The sequence below is a fragment of the Protopterus annectens genome, chromosome 2.part1 (genome assembly GCF_019279795.1).
Source record: "Protopterus annectens isolate FY-2018-M chromosome 2.part1, PAN1.0, whole genome shotgun sequence".
Taxonomy (NCBI): Eukaryota; Metazoa; Chordata; order Ceratodontiformes; family Protopteridae; genus Protopterus; species Protopterus annectens.
The window spans coordinates 1,640,613,063-1,640,630,562 of record NC_056729.1 but is presented as its reverse complement, the minus strand read 5'-3'; the positions used below and the strand labels follow the sequence as shown (position 1 = coordinate 1,640,630,562).

At 43.0% G+C, this 17,500-nt stretch overlaps 1 protein-coding gene across 2 annotated transcripts in view; it reads right to left on the bottom strand.

Moving 5' to 3' along the window:
- Positions 1-17,500, bottom strand: part of SDF4 (stromal cell derived factor 4) — a 469,287-nt gene that overhangs the window by 179,948 nt on the left and 271,839 nt on the right. For both annotated transcript variants that reach the window (XM_044063075.1, XM_044063074.1), the window contains exon 3: positions 13,759-13,895. In XM_044063075.1, coding sequence (XP_043919010.1) covers positions 13,759-13,895 — 137 coding nt within the window. The remainder of the gene's footprint in view (positions 1-13,758; positions 13,896-17,500) is intronic.

The window sequence follows — 17,500 nt, the reverse complement described above, 5'->3', positions numbered from 1 at the left end:
TCTGCCAGCCTGGGATGACATGCTCGACAAGACACGCTGCTTTGCTTGAGACGTCTTGCACCTGTCACCCTTAGGCTTTTGAATACTGGCCAAGGCTCTTGCTACCCCCACAGTGTCTTTTTTAGGCAAGGCTCAAAAGACAAACCCACCGCCGTAAATAGCACAAATAACAAAAAACTGAGGGTAATGCTATTCAATGCCAGAAGTTTAAACCTCAAAATGCATGCACTCGAGGTACTCTTAAGTATGGAGAAAATCGATATATGTGCAGTAACAGAAAAGTACAGTTTTGTACCTACCATAAATGTAGATGTCCGATAGATATGCAACTGCAGTCATAACATATGGGTTGTCCTGCCTCAGGCAGCCCTCGGTCGGCCGGATTCCAAAGTCTGGGTCCAACGTCGGCTGATGTTGCATTTCTCTCCGACGTCAGAGCGGCTGGAGTATATAAGCATCAGCCGACTCCATTTTCTTCAGTGTTTCTTGCCCCAGATGCCAGGTGCCCTCCAAGAAAGGCTGTAATCCAATTGGAAGACAAAAACAGGATTCCAGACAAATAAGTAAGCAATAAACAGATGCACCATAACAGATATCCCCAGCTAAGAGAAACAGGGATAGGAGTGGGCCCAAGGCATAGAGGGGTATGGAGGGAGGGAAAATCTGACTGCAGTTGCATATCTATCGGACATCTACATTTATGGTAGGTACAAAACTGTACTATGTCCTTCAAGAATGCAACTGCAGTCATAACATATGGGTTGAATACCATAGCTTAGCTGGGGGAGGAGGAATGCTCTAGGAAAGAGATGGTGTGGCAATCAAACCCTGCAGGACTGCCGAAGCAAAGCCTGCTCTGGATCTGGAGTATAAAGGGAGATTGTAGTGTTTGGAGAATGTATGCACGGAGCTCCATGTAGCAGCTTCTAGAATGTCTTTTGTAGGCACCCCTCTAAAGAATGCTGTAGAGGTGGCTGTAGCTCTGGTGGAGTGTGGTCTGACATTGGCTGGAACATTCTTCCCATGGAAGGAATAACAAAATCTGATGCAATGTCCAATCCATTTTGAAATAGTCTGTTTGGAAATTGCTTTTCCTTGTACTCCAGAGGCGTAAGCTACAAAAAGCTGATCAGACTTCCTACTGGTCTTGGTTCTGTCCAGGTAGTAGCGAAGTTGTCTGTGAATGTCCAAGGTATGCAACAGTCTTTCCCCTTTGCTCTCAGGATTGGGGAAGAAAGTAGGCAGGTGGATAGCTTGATTTAAAGAAACCCTGCATACCACCTTTAGCATAAAAGTAGGATTGGTTCTTAAGGAGACCCTGTCTCTGTGAAAGATTATGAACAGTGGTATTGCCATTAGGGCCTGTAGTTCCGAAACCCTTCTTGCTGAGGTGATTGCCAACAGGAAAGCTGTCTTCCATGAGAGAAATTGTAAGTCCACTGAAGCTGCTGGCTCAAAGGGAGGTAGAGTCAGTTTTTCTAGAACAAAGTTGAGGTCCCAAGCTGGCACTGGAGCCTTTCTTGGTGGCTTAATGTTCTTGATTCCCCTGAGGAATTGCCTTAACAAAGGATGTGAGAAGACAGGTGGATCAGTGTTATATCTAGCTGAAATAGCTGAAGCATGTATCTTTATGGAAGAATAGGAGAGTCCATTCTGTAGCATATCTGCCAAATATTCCAGGATGAGTGGAATGTTCAATAATGATGCATCATGTCCCTTGCTGGTATTCCAAATGCTGAATCTCTTCCATTTTGCTAAGTAAACCTTTCTGGTGGATGGTCTTCGAGCTTCTGTTAATATCCGCTGAACTTCCTTGGAGAGAGATAGATTGAGGTTATTCATGGAATCTCCCAGGCTGTTAGCTGCAGCGTCTGAAGGTTTGGATGCAGTGTTTTGAAGTTGTGTTGAGTCAAAAGAAGGGGCCATTGGGGAAGGGCCCATTTTTTGTTGTGACATATGCTCCGTAGTAGTGGATACCAGTGTTGCCTTGGCCAGTCTGGAGCTATTAGGATCCCCTTGGGTCTCTCTGCTTTGATCTTTAGTAATACTGTGGTCATCAGTGGCAGGGGTGGAAATGCATAGATTTTTAGGGAGTTCCAGTTGAGTGAAAGAGCATCTATTTTCCAAGCTTGTGGATGATATGTCCTTGAATAGAATTTTTGTAGATGATTTTCGGATGTAACCTCCACTCGTGTGGATCTATGAAATTCCTGCTTAGGCTGTCCGCCAGCACATTGTCTTTGCCTGGAACAAACTGGGATTGCAACTGTATGTTTAGGCTCAGTGATTTTTCCCAAAGATTCATTGTCAGTCTGCAAAGGGGGTAAGAATAGGTGCCTCCTTGCTTGTTTATGTATCACATCACAGTGGTGTTGTCTGTCCGTATCAGTAGATGGCCTTGCTGAAGTTGTTGTCGAAAGTCCTCGATGGCATGCAGTACTGCCAGCATTTCCTTTTGGTTTATATGCAGATCCCTTTGGAGACCACTGTCCTTGTATACATCTGCCCTCCATGTGCGCCCCCCATCCAAGGTATGAGGCGTCTGTGGTCATGGTCTGTGTTATCTGAGGTTTTTTGAATGACATACCTGTGTTTGCCTGGCTTACAGAGGCCCACCATAGGAATTCCTTTTGTAGGCATGGAATGAGCGGTATGGTTGTCTCTAGGTTGTTGCTGTGCTGAGACCATAGGCTTTTTAGGTACCATTGAAGCTTTCTCATATGTAGTCTTGCTAATGGAACCAGGAGAATGCAGGATGCCATGTAACCCAGGGCCTGTAGGAATTTCCTTGCAGTCATCTGGGTGAGTTTTGCCAAACCTTTGAAATAATAAGTTAACTTCTCTTGCTTGTCTTCTGTCAGGTAAGCCATTTGAGAGTCTGTGTCTAGATTGGCTCCTAAGAAGGTTATTTGTTGGGATGGCTGAAGTCTTGACTTTTGGAAGTTGACAGTGTATCCCAGAGCCTGTAGCAATTGTATGACATAGTTCAAGTTTTTTGTCAAAATCAATTTGTCGTCCGCTTGTATGAGGCAGTCGTCCAGGTACGGGTAAATTTGGATCCCGTGGAGCCTGCAATGAGCAATTACTGAAGCCAGGCATTTTGTGAATACTCTGGGCGCAGTAGATAAGCCAAATGGCAATGCTGAGAATTGATAATGCTCTGGCCCTGCAAGAAATCTGAGGTATCTTCTGCAGCTGTGTCTGATAGGGACATGCAGGTATGCCTCCTTGAGGTCCAGAGTAATTAGCCAAGACCCCTTGCCCAGCATGGGAAGGAGTTGCTGTAGTCAGCATTTTGAACTTTGGTACTATGAGAAAGGTGTTTAATGTGGACAAATCCAGTATTGGTCTCCATTGAGTTTCTTTTCTTGGAACAAGGAACAGTCTTGAGAAGAACCCCTGGCCTTGTTCTTGTTGTGGAACTCTTTCTATTGCTTTGATCTGAGCAAGCAGAGAAATTTGCTTGATAGCCTCTGCCCTCTGGGTTTTTTGGTAGGTTTGGCATGCCTTGTTTTCTTGGTAAGGTATGAAAGTGGAACCTGTAACCTTGGTCTATAATGTCCAAAATCCATTTGTCCTTTGTCAATTTGTGCCAATTGTCTGAAAACAGAGATAATTTTCCGCCCAAGGGTGCTTCTATTTGCTCCTTGGTCAGCGGAAGTAGAGGAAAGTCATTGAGATTGTCCCTGTGGGGCAGGGGAGACCCCTGTGTCACTTCTTTGGTTTGCTGGTTGCCATTGCCGTCCCCTGTAAGAACCTCTGTATTGTCCTCTTCCTCGGCCACGCCTGTTTTTACCCCTTTGAAATCTTTCAGGATTAGGAAAGGACCAGTTTTAGAAGGCCAATTCCTGCTGAATCTGGGTGGCTGAACCTGGAGGAAATCTTTGACCGTCTGAACTGATTTTGCTTTTTCCTCGATGGACTTTAACACATCTTTAGCATTAGCACCAAAAAGCTTGTTCTTTTCCAAGGGTGCATCAAGAAGTTTTGCCTTAACATGATCTGGTAGAGGTTGTTCTTTTAACCATGCATGTCTACGAATAACCGCCCCTGTCATAGCTGCCCTACATGAAGCTTCCAGTGCATCATATCCACACTGCAGAAAGTGATTGCTGACTTGCTGAGAATTATGCGCAGCTTCCTGCAAAGACTTCCTGTCTAAAGGTTCAGGAGAGGCCAAAGTTTTCTGTAAATCATCTAACAGGTAATCTTGATATTGAAACATATGAAAGAGGCAATTCAGAGCTCTCATAGATAAAGTAGTGGAGGTGTAGACCTTTTTCCCCCATCTCTCTAATGACCTAGCTTCCCTGTTGGAAGGCAAAGGGTTTTTGGAGGTGGATGCTGAAACCCCTTTAGGTCCCTCAGAAATAGTTTCTAAATCAACAGCATGGGCCCTAAAGAAATGAGGATGTGTTTCTGGGACCCTATAATATCTGTCTGGCTTGGCTGGAGCAGGGGGAAGAGTATCCGGGGTAACACTGGAGTCAGAGTATAGGTCATCCAAAACATCAAGCACAGGAGGTATAGCCAGGGGCCTGTGTTGTTGCTTTTTAAGGAAGGTTCGAAGGTGCTTTCTGGAATCAGAATATTCCTGGCCTTGCCACTTAAAATGTTCCCTCATGGTATGCAGAACTTCCCCAAAAGAAATGTCCTCAGGAGGGGAGGCCGAGGGGATGGAGTCCTCTGCATCCGAGTCCTCATAGGTGTGGAAGAGCTCTTCCTGGCCATCGGAGTGAACAGAGTCCTCAGAATCTTTATCTGACGGGATAGGGTCAGAAGGTTCAACCCGGGGCCTCTTATCAGAAGGAGGCTGGGATCCTCTCTCAGGATGGGCCTGTGAACCTCTAATCATGGAAATTAAGTCTGCGGCCATAGTCATGATTTGTGTTTCAGGAGTAGGCTGAGGTAAGGCTTTAACAGTAAGGTGCTTGGTCTTGCTTGCTGCCTTAGCACGTGTATAGGCTTTAATAGACATGGCCATAGGAGGCCTAGCAGCTCCACGTGCAGGAGTTACCTTATCTACAGCAATGGTCTCGGGCATTTCCTCGGTTTCAGTATCCGGAGGAAAATCTATAACTGGCGTCGGTGTGGCCTCCGGTATCGGAGGTATCGAAAATGCGGTGTCTTCGGTTCGGAGCAGTGAAATAACCGTCTCAGGGGGAACCGGAGCACTCGCGGTAGGTTTTGGCGTGGAGTCGGTGGAAGACGCGGGCCGAGGATGTCGGTCCCGGTCTTTTCGTTTCTTAGGAGTCTGCGATGTCGGAAGTTCCGACGGCATAGTATAAGCAAATTTATCGCCGAAAAAGTCTTCAGCGAACTCCGCCCGGCGCCCGAGAGTGCGCTTATTGAAGGGAGCACAGGCGACACAGGCCGAGACGTCGTGGTCTGGGCCAAGGCAAGGAAGACAGTAAGAGTGGAAATCCTTATGAGGTATTTGTTTACCACAAGACAGACAATTAACTTTTTCAGTAATTTCTGACATCGGCTGAGGCAAGAAAAGGTCCCCAACGGGGTACTTAGCTTTTTTGATGACTTCGGATCGAAGAATACAGGAGCTGACCGACCGGCACTTGCGAACCGCTTCTGCTTCGGGCACCACGCAGCAAGAAAGACTGAAGAAAATGGCGTCGGCTGATGCTTATATACTCCAGCCGCTCTGACGTTGGAGAGAAATGCGACATCAGCCGACGTCGGACCCAGACTTTGGAATCCGGCCGACCGAGGGCTGCCTGAGACAGGACAACCCATATGTTATGACTGCAGTTGCATTCTTGAAGGACATCCTGGTTTAAGGCTCCAGAGAGCACCCCAACACTACCAGGCTACAACTCATACCATACATTTCAGCCAGAAAACCTGGACCGAAATACAAAAGGTGGGGGCGTATCCATATTCATCAAGGATACCCACACCTCCAGGTAAGTGGCAGAGCACGATGCTTCAGAGATCATCCATGTGCAACTAACAACGAGCAAAACTGCAATTCAAATTGTAGCTTGCTACAGATTACCCACCATGTCCCAGGACCCCCATTCCGCATTTCTGGAAACACTGGGAAACAAAGGTCCTACCAAGCACTCTTGACATTGGGTGATTTCAATTACCCAAACATTAACTGTGAGAATTACTCAAGTACTAACTCCCTTGCCCAACATTTCCTAGAATTTATAAACTCAAATGCTCTGGATCAACTGGTCAACACCCCTACCAGAGGTGACAACATATTGAACCTGGTCATCACCAACATGGGCGACTGTTGTACCAGACCGGAGGTCAACCCCTCGCTGGTTACATCTGACCATAAACTAATCACTCTGGATATCCACATTTCGCCCCCACCTCCGGTCAAAGAAGTCACAGTGAAAAACTTTTTAAAAGCAAGCCACGTTACTGAAGACCGAGGTGGAAAGTTTCAAATCCCCCATGCTACAGGATAACGCTGCCCAGCTGCAAAAACCTTTACTAATGCGCTCTATGGGCACCTACAAGAATGCATGGATCGTGCTACCCCAAGCAAAACCAAGACTCACTCCTCCAAGAAAAGGAAACCAGTCTGGTGGATCCCTGCCATAAAAAAGCTATACAAATGTAGGAGGAAACTAGTACAGAAGAGAGTAAAATCCCAAGCAGGGAAGACATCCCTGATCAGTGTCAGCAAGAAACTACGATCCCTCATAAAATCATCCAAGGCTAGCTTCAAAAGACAAATTGCAAAGGACTCCAAAGATAACCAAAAGGCATTCTTTAGCTATGTCAAGAATTTAAGTGGCAATTCCCAGATCTGCTCGGAGTTTTTGCAGAATGGCACAAAATACACTGAACCGACAGATATCGCCAACATCCTGGCAGACAGGTTCAGTGCAAACCTCACCCCCCTCTCAACCCCAAAAGGGCCCATAACTATACCAGAAGAATGTAGTGCCCCTGAAATCACAGACACTCAGGTTAAAACAACCCTCTCCAAAGCCAATACCACAGCATCAATGGGACCGGACGGTGTCCCAGGCTGTGTCCCACATGAGCTCAAATATTAACCAACCCCTCACCTAAACACGCTGTTCAAAACTCAACCTCTCCACAGGCTACATGCCCATAGAGTGGTGCACAGCAACGGTTATTCTGCTCCACAAAGGTGGGGCCACAAAGTACAGTTGTGTACACTTACCGTAAATGTAGATGTTCGAGTGTATTCACTGTTGCAGTCATTACATTTGGGTAATCTGCTGGCAGGTTGCCCTCAGTCGGCCTGAATAACAAAGTCTTGGGTCCTGCGTTGGTTGAGCGTCTCCTCTTCCATCACATCAGGTCGTCAGGAGTATAAAACTTGCAGCCGATGCCATTTTAATCAGTTTCTCTTACCCCAGATGTCAGGTGCCCCCCCAAATGGGGAGCAAAAAAAAAAAAAAAAAAAAATATATATATATATATATATATATATATATATCACTATAAATGTATAAATGCACTTTAGAAAACATAAATTTACCTTCAACTAAAAGCAAATACATCACAAAGGATTTTGAGTATAGTGAAGGAACTAAAAGGTATAGAAAGGGGGCTGGGTGGGTGGGTAATTCGGACTGCAACAGTGAATACACTCGAACATCTACATTTATGGTACGTGTACACAACTGTACTATGTTCTTCGTGTTTCACTGTTGCAGTCATTACATTTGGGTAGAATCCCAAAGCTATGGATGGGGGGTTGGAACTAAATTGCATTAGTAGCAGCTATTAGGTCCTGCAGGACTGCAGTGGCAATTCCTGCCCTGGACTTAGAAAAAAGAGGTAGATGGTAATGCGTTGTGAACGTATGAACTGAGCTCCAAGTAGCAGCTTCTAGAATGTCTCTGGTAGGGACCCCTCTGAGAAAATCTGCTGAAGTAGAGGCATTCTTGCCTAGCATAGGCAGTAGCTGTTGTAATTTCAGCATTTTGAATTTTGGAATGTCCAGGAACGTGTTTAGAATTGATAAGTCCAGAATTGGACGCCATGATGTATTTTCTGGGTACCAGGAAAAGTCTTGAATAAAATCCTTGTCCTTTTTCCTTTTCTGGTAATGGCTGAATAAACCCCATATCCATGAGAGAACATGACTTGTTTCTGGGACTCTGCCCACTGGTTTGGTGGCAGATCTGGCCATCCTTTTGGAACTGGCAACGTGTGGAAATGAAATCTATACCCCTGGGACACTATGTTTAATACCCATTTGTCCTGGGTAATTAACTGCCAATTTTGAGCATGAAGTGCTAGTTTTCCCCACAAGGGGGCTGCCAAAAGATAAGTGCTTGTAGAGGCGTGGAAAGTCATTGAGACTGCTTACTGTAGGGTTGGGCTTTGCTACCTACAAATTTGGAGGTGGAGGCACCCCATTGCTTTGACCTGTAAGATCCCTGTGATTGATCTTTGGAGCGCCTGGATTTGCCCTGAGTGGCTCTGTTGGCTACAGCAAAGGACCAATTCTTAGTAGGCCAGTGCCTACTGAACCTAGGTGGCTGCACTTGCAAGAAATATTTTACAGTTTGCATAGATTTAGCTTTGTCTTCCATTTTCTTTAAAACCTCTTCTTACTACCAAACAGACTGCCATGCTGCAAAGGGGCATCCAACAATTTAGCTTTAACATGATCAGGCAGATCCTTGAGCCAGGCATGCCTTCTTATCACAGATTCAGTTACAGCGGCCCTGCAAGAGGCCTCCAAGGAATCAAAACCACATTGCAAAGTATGCTTTCCAACCTGTTATGCTGAATGCAATAAATCCTGCAACTCTATTTTCCACACAATCAGAAATCAACATAATTTTCTGTTGCAGTAAGCCCATAACATGCTGTTGATATTTAAGCATATGAAATTGGCAGTTTAAAGCCCTGATTGCCAAGGTTGCAGACGTATAAACCTTCTTTCCCCATCTATCCAGCGCCCTGGAATCTCTGTCAGAAGGGGTAGGATTTTTGGCTGTAGAAGCCTTAACACCCCTGGGACCCTGAGAAATAGTCTCAGGATCAGTGGCATGATTTTTGAAAAGAAATTTGTGGGAGTCAGGAACCTTGTAATATCTGTCTGGCTTACTAGCAGGGAATCAGGAGCCATGCTTGATTCAGAGAACACATCAACAATGTCGAATACAGGAAGTATTGCCAAAGGCCTATGCTGAGGAAGAAAATCCCTAAGCCTCTTTTTTGATTCTGAGAAATCCTGACTCTCCCAGTGAAAATGTTCCCTTAAAGTATGCAAAGTCTCTCCAAAAGAGTAATCCTCAGGAGGAGAAGCAGAAGGGATGGATTCCTCTGCATCAGAGTCCTTGTAAGGTGGAATACAAAATTCCCGATCAGAAGAGGAATCAGAAGAAATGGAAACCTGATCTGAAGATTTATAATCAGTGCCTTGCCTAGGCCTCTTAGCAGGGGTGGGGTGGGGTGGGAACCCCTGATTAAATCCTCAGCCATTTTGATCACTTGTTTTTTAGGCTTAGGGGCCTGAGCATGTGGCTCATGCGTCAGTTTTTTAGACATAGAAGTTGGTTTTGGCCTTGTTTTGATGATGGCATCGGTTTAATATAAAATGTTGAGGCCTGAAAACACCCTCAGAAGCCGGAGCCTGCTCAGCGGCTCCGGACCCATCCAAGGGAGAGACATCCGCGGGTTCAATACTTGCAGAATCCTGCGGCATACCGGACTCCGAATGGGTCTTGGTAGAGGCCTGCGACTCAAAACTAGCGGGTATCAGGGGCTGCGAAAGCGCCTCACTGAGTACCGGCGACTGGCTTAGGAGAAGTTTAGTCAGTTTTGGACCTCGGCGGTCTGTCTTTTTCCTTGCGTTTTTTGTGAGCTCCAGCAGACGGATTGCTAACCAGCGATATTTCAGGGTAGTTAAATCTTGAACCAAAATATTTAGAAGCAAAAATATACCGACGTGTAATAGTGCGTTGGTTAAATTTAGCACAAAACCGACAGCAAGGCACTTTGTGATCAGGGCCTAGGCAAGGAATGCAGTACAAATGAAAATCCTTATGAGGTATTTTCTTCCCACAAGTAATGCCGTTGTTAACTTTTACTAACATTGGTAAGGAGCAAGAAAAAAAGTTTCCCCAACGGGGTACTTAGCTTTAGTTTGAAGACTTTGGTTCTGAAACTCGAAAATGAAAATTTCAGGTCTGTCATTCGACCGGCATTTGCCAACTGCTTCTGCTTCGGGCACCGCACGGCAAGAAAGACAGATTAAAATGGCATCAAGCTGCATGTTTTATACTCCTGACGACCTGATGTCATGGAAGAGGAGACAGCAAACGACGCAGAACCTGACTTTGTTATTCAGGCCGACTGAGGGCAACCTGCCAGCAGATTACCCAAATGTAATGACTGCAACAGTGAAACACGAAGAACATCAGACCCCGGGAACTATCACCCTATAAACCTGACTAGCTTGGTCTGCAAGGCTATGGAGCGCATCATCATGGATCTCATTAACAGAGACATTGGGAACCTCCAAACACTGGACCCTACCCAGTTCGGCTTTGTTAAGGGCAGATCATGCCTCCTAAACCTGGTGGACTTCTTTGAGACAGTTACCAAGGCTATAGATGAGGGAAAGGTGGTCCACACAGCCTACCTAGCCCTTGTAAAGGCCTTAGACACCATTCCCCATTCTGATATTATAGACAAGCTCACCAGCCTGAACATAAACCCCTACATCACGAGATGGGTTGCCAGCTGGCTCACAGACGGAACCCACATGGTAAGAGTTGCGGAAGCTAGGTCTAACTCTAAACCGGTTACAAGTGGCGTTCCCCAGGGCTCAGTCCTAGGACCCCTCCTGTTCGGCATATGCTTCTCAGAGGTACAGGCAAGCACAGGAAGGCTGACCAAGTTCGCAGACAACTGCAAACTAGGGGCTATAACTGACTCTCCGGCTGACAGACATCCTCCAAAAGGGTCTCACTGAGGCAGATACGTGGTGTCAAAACCATAGCCTCAAGCTAAATGCCAAAAATTGCATAGTCATCCCCTTTGGAAAAAACAAAGTACCCACAAATTACCACATGTGAAGGGCCAATTTTGTCTCCTGAACCTGATTGACTTCTTCGAATCAGTCTCCAGAGCTAATTTCAAGAATAAAGGGCACACTCACAACTGTGGGCAGTATATGAGTAACAATCTCTTACACTGCATGAAAAGTTCTGCATAAGGTAATCGATAAATAAATATGAAGAGTAGCTGAAAGATGGGAAACTAGCAGTTCAGATTTAGAGCAGCATGTAGCTCAACTGACCTAATGTTTGCAGTGAGACAGATACAGGAGAAGAAGCTAGAAATAAGGAAAGAATCCAACTGGGCATTCCTACACTTGGAGGATGCATATGACAGGGTCCCAAGAAAGCTGATTTCAGCAGTCCTATGGGTGGGTTCAGAGCTCCAGAAACATTGGTAGAATTAATGAAGGCTACATACAAGGATGCAGTGACTCAAGAAAGAACAGTGTTTGGTATACAAGGGGGTTCTTGGTGGGAGTGGATCTCCATCAGAGTTCTCCTGTGAGCCCACTGTTGTTCATACTGCAGATGGACATTAACAAAGAGGTCGGAGGGGATAGTACAATAAAGATGCTGTATGCAGACAATGTGGACTGCAGGCAGATTCTGCAAAGAACTGCAGTAAAGGACTGGGGAATGAAATGCAAAAGTGAAGGCACATGGAATGAAAGAGTACAGACAAGGCAGTTGTAATGGCGGGAAATCAGAAGAAGCTGGGAATTGAAATAGAAAGGAAAAAACAGTGGAACAGGTTAATAGCTTCAAGTGTCTAGGATAGATGGTTGAGGATAAGGAAGTCTGAATGAGGAGGTCAGTGCTAGAATGAGAGGGGGTTGTAGCCAACTGATGCAGAATGTCAGAGGTTGTGCATTAAAGAAGACTGCCAAAGAAGCTGAAAACTAAGGCGTACAAAACAGTGGTCCAACCACTATGACTGTATGGTACAGAAACCTAGGCTGTAAAGCTGGCACAGTTGAAGCTAGAGGTGATGGAGATGAAGTGCCCGAGTTGGGTGTTAAGATGCACACTGTGGGACTGGCAAAAAAATACAAAATAAAAAAAATAAATAAATAAAAACAGAGAAATTAGTGGTCTTAAAACTTCGTTGAGGAGCTCAGTCACAATAATTTCCAAAAATCATGAAACCCACGTAGTGTTCCAAAGTAATAAGCTTTTATTCGTCATAGACAAGCAATCCTCAGTAGCAAAGAATTTAAAATTATTTTAACAAATGTTAAATGTATCAGCTTTTACAAACGTAGAAGTAGGTGTGGAAAATATATGTATTGTTTAATTTTAAACCAGCCTATTCATCGTAAACAATATAAATAGGGCTTAAAAGTTCATTTTAGAACAGTAAGCACCCACCCCTACACATTATTACTGATTAGATCAAACTAAATCCTAGTTAAGGAAAACGCTACCTATTTGCAACCCACATTTCAGGATCAAGTTTTAAGAAAAGCACAATGTATACATAAAAAGACATTCAACTAATATCGCTTTCGGCTAACTAATACAATAAAGCCCTTCATCAGAGGTCTGTGACAACTAAAAATCAAGAAAAAAAGCACAGCTATCCAACCATAATCAAACTAGAAAGCTACAAATATAAAAACACATCTGTATTTTTTGTATTAAATACACATGAAGAAATAAAGGCACAAGAGCAGAAGACAAAGTAGCTCCAATTACAGAAAAGGTAAAAGAGAACAGAGTATGGTGGCGTGGGCATATATGCAGGAATGCAGAAGACAATCCAGTGAAGAAAATTTGGGACAGACAGGAAGAAGGCAAAAGAAAACCAGGACATTCAGCCAAGAGGTGGATGGACTGTGTGACAGAAGATCTGTGACAGGCATGAGTGTGAAAGGTAGGAGTGGCATTTAATAGGAAGCAATGGCAACAAGTGAAATGATACCCTGCCCCCCCCCCATGTAGAAAATGTGAAAAAGGGTGCTGATGACAATTTACAAATACAATGCTCCCAAAATTATGTCCCAGACGCAAACAAAAAGGACAGGGTGTGACTAGCCTTATAGGGGAACTGTAGTCTCTCTCGCTTAGCCGACACAAAATTTAACATTTTTTTGTCAAAAAATGTGATACAGTAAAGGTTCCCAACAGGGATACTTACTTGTCGAAACAAATGAAAACTGCCACAGACTGTATGGCTGACAGACTGTGATAACAGATGTTTTCCTTTACGGACTGGGAACAATAAAGTTCTGTGGAACCTCGCACCCATTCACCCCTTATGCAGAAAACTATTGGTCAGACATACAGAGTAAGAAGAAGGAGCCCAAGTTTTAGCAAACTGGCCGGATGTCTGGTACGTTTGGCAGGACACAATCATTAAGCAATACTGCAACAGTGACCTACTGAAAGATATACTGTGTACTAGTAAAAAGATACAGTACAGGAAAGGAGTCTTGTATGCAGGAGTCAGAAGCTTCAGATATTATCTGCATCTGAAAATATAATGACAATAAATTATGCCATGACATCACACACAAATGTGATGTTCAGCAAAGTTTCTATTAGAAATACCTATTTCTGTGCCCGTTACTTTAAAAATTAGTTGCATTCCAGAATAAGGACAAAATACAAGTACAGAACAAAGTGGTAAGCATGAATACACAAGTGCACTATGTCCAAGAAGAAAAAAGTGCGAAAATGCAGTTCGCATTACTTTTATGGGATAGAGGGAAACAAATTATCTTACCATCACCATCAGGATCCACAGCTTTGAAGTGTAACTTGTTTTCCCGAACTGCCTCTTGGAAATGTTCTTCTGTCTTCTCCATGATCCAGCGCTGCATCTCTTTGGCACTAATCATTTTATCTTCATTGGCATCAACCCTTCACAGACAAAAAAAAAATAAATAAATAAAAAAAAATGTAGCTTACATAACTGACCAAAACAACTTTATCCTATAAACACTGAAAAAACACTCGCAACTCATAGCTCAGCAGACACATCAACCAGCAAAGATGCAACAAAGGCAAAATATTTTCTGGCACAGTCATGAAGGCGTCTTGTTCTATTAGGTACATCATTTGCTTTAAACTAGGTCAAATACTCAGACAATAGGTTATTGACTCAGAGGTCTTCACATAATTTAGTACTGCCCTTGTCATCGTGGGCTAGGATTTTAACTCCTGCTACTCGTGTCTTGTGGCAATGGCCAGCACTTCCTTTTGATGCTGTTAATTTTCTGCTGCATTTCCTTCTTGCTCCTACCAGTCTCTACAGCTTTGGTCTCCTTCTTGCTCCTACCAGTCTCTACAGCTTTGGTCTCCTCCTTGCTCTTACCAATCTCTACAGCTTTGGTCTCCTCCTTGCTCTTACCAGTCTCTACAGCTTTGGTCTCCTTCTTGCTCTTAATCTCTACAGCTTTGGTCTCCTTCTTGCTCTTAATCTCTACAGCTTTGGTCTCCTTCTTGCTCCTACCAGTCTCTACAGCTTTGGTCTCCTCCTTGCTCCTACCAGTCTCTACAGCTTTGGTCTCCTTCTTGCTCTTAATCTCTACAGCTTTGGTCTCCTTCTTGCTCCTACCAGTCTCTACAGCTTTGGTCTCCTTCTTGCTCCTACCAGTCTCTACAGCTTTGGTCTCCTTGCTCCTACCAGTCTCTACAGCTTTGGTCTCCTTGCTCCTACCAGTCTCTACAGCTTTGGTCTCTATTTTCTTAATCACTCTCTCTATGCTCATTATATGTTACATTACTGACCATGCCGGCAGAATTAACTCCTTCTGATTTCCACTTTTTAGGCAACTGTGAATAATATTTTTCATATTCTGCAGAGATAAAAGGTTTTCATTGAGAGATTAAAGATACAACCCAACCCTGACATACGGGCATTTCACTGCCACAAGTGAGAAATATATGGTACATAAACAAATCAATCACTCTACATCTGCAAAACAAGGAGAACATTACACTGAGGCTGAAGCTGCAGCAAACCTACTGGCACTCAAACTTTGCCCCTTTTCCCCTCTGTCTGTCCCACAAGATATACCTGAAACCAGCTTGCCTACAGCTATCACACAAGACTAAAGTCCTAAAAGTGCTAGAAAAGGCAAAAAAATACTGTTTCAATGGGTCCTGACAATACCCAGGATGTATCTTAAATAGCATGAAGTATGATTTAGCTACCTGACACCCCCCCACAACACTGTTCAAACTCAACCTTCATAAATGTTTTGTAACAAGTGGATGGAGAAGAGCTACAATCATTCCCCTGAATAAGGAAGGACCTTTCACAGACCTAGGCAATTACAGAACTAGAAGTCTGACCAACTTCAAATGCAAAGCCATGGAAAGACTTATCATGGAATTAAATCAATTAGGACATAGGGAACCTACGAACACTGGACACATCTACAGTTTGGATTAGCCAAGGGAAGCTTATGCATACTCAACCTGGTAAACTTTTTTTTTTTTTTTTTAAAGTTCACCAAAGCAATGGATGAAGGTAAAACAGTACACACCACATACCTTGACCTGGCCAAAACTTTTGGCACAATCTCCCACTCGGGCATAGTAGAAAATCTAAAACTAAGAATAAACTCTTATGTCACCTGCTGCACTGCCAACTACCTCACAGACTGGACGCAGGAAATCAAAACAGGAGAAGCTACCTCCACAGAGTCCCCTCCTTCTATATTATATACAGCTGATAAAGGGATTGTGCCTGCATCTAGGAATGTCACTGTTACCTTTTACTCTGCCCTCATTAGGGCAGTCATTGAGTACAATACCCCTTTAAGCATGCATCTGTCCAGATTGTGCACTTTACTAACTTGGTAAAAAACAACAAAAAGGCAAGTTAGCTGCTTTAAACTTCACAAAGACCAATTTATTGTAAGCGCTTTCATCGAGGCAAATGCCCCAACTTCATCAGACAACTCAACAGCCATAAACACCTCCATTTTATACTCACATTCAACATAATTAAACAGTTAAATCCTTGATTGAACCATTAGTTAAAACTACTTCATATTTAAAGTGCCCTTGCTTCCTATTGCAATGCCTTAGAAGCTATGGCAATAGTATAAAAAACTTGTTTTTACATGTTATTAAAAACTTTTAATAAATATTATAAAATCATAAAATACTATTACAAAAACCTTTTGATTGTATTTATATTCAATCTAAACATCGAAAATTCAGAAAAATCAGACAAAATGATAGGCACCTCTAAAGGACCCTAACTATCTTTCATTATATAAATACCATATAAATCCATGACTTACATTTTTTGGATATTTAATTATTTATGCATGTAAAAAATGTAAGTTAGATATGATAAACATCAGTTTGTGTATATCTATAACCTATACTAATCTAATAAACTTAATAGCAAAAGTATTAGATTAAAAACATATTCTTTAGGTTAACATTTTATCTAGAAAGTGCTTTTAACTTCAATATACATTTTATAGAAGCATATTCATTCAGCCCAGGGGGTGTATGTGCTGATGTCCAAATTTGCACACATAAATTCACATCCCTCTAATCTTAATTCCCATGGTCCCCCTCTTAGATTAGGTTCAACTTTTTGAATTACTGTAAAGGCAAACTTATGTGTTGGATTCTCGGCTATGTGCTTAGCCAGGGCGTTTGTCAGAATTCCCTTTTGAACATTATATTGGTGCTCAAATTCTTTGCTTCAGCTTTCTTTCTGTTTTGCCTATATAAAATGATGGGCAAAATTAACACAATACCACATTATACTCCCTGGGAATCACAAGTATACTTTCCTCTTTTTACATATTGTTCATCTCTAATGGTATACTGCTTTCCTAATTTTATGTACTTGCACTGCTGACAGTGTCCACATTTACCCATACCATTCACATAAATGTATGCTTGTGGCTCTGTCTTTCTAAAAGGCTTTTCAAATTTGGGCATCTTCTATATGTGAAATGTGGTCGTGACTCCAACACTTTATTAATTCAGTTATCTTCCAGGATTATATAGTCAAATTCTTTAGTATAATGTCCTTAATGTAACTAACGTATAGGGAATATGTAATCAATAGTCTCGCTGTTACATTGCTAACTGTTCTTGATTGAGTACCCATGTGTTCTGTTTCAACAGGATTTTGTATATCACCACCCCTATAGTTACCTTGGTAGCCATTCTGTACTATGGGTCTAAAATGGCCGGAAGTTCTTTAAAGCTAATCTGTCAGTCTGCTAGTCTGTTGATTACATATTCCCTAGACGTTAGTTACATTAAGGACATTATACTGAAGAACTGGACTATAATCCTGGAAGATAACAGAAATATTAAAGTGTTGGGGTCACTGCCACATTTCACACACAGAAGAGGCCCAAATTTAAAAAGCCATTTTGACAGAGAGCCAGTAGCATATATTTAGAAATATACATACACACACACACACACATATATATATATATATATATATATATATATATATACATACACACACACACATA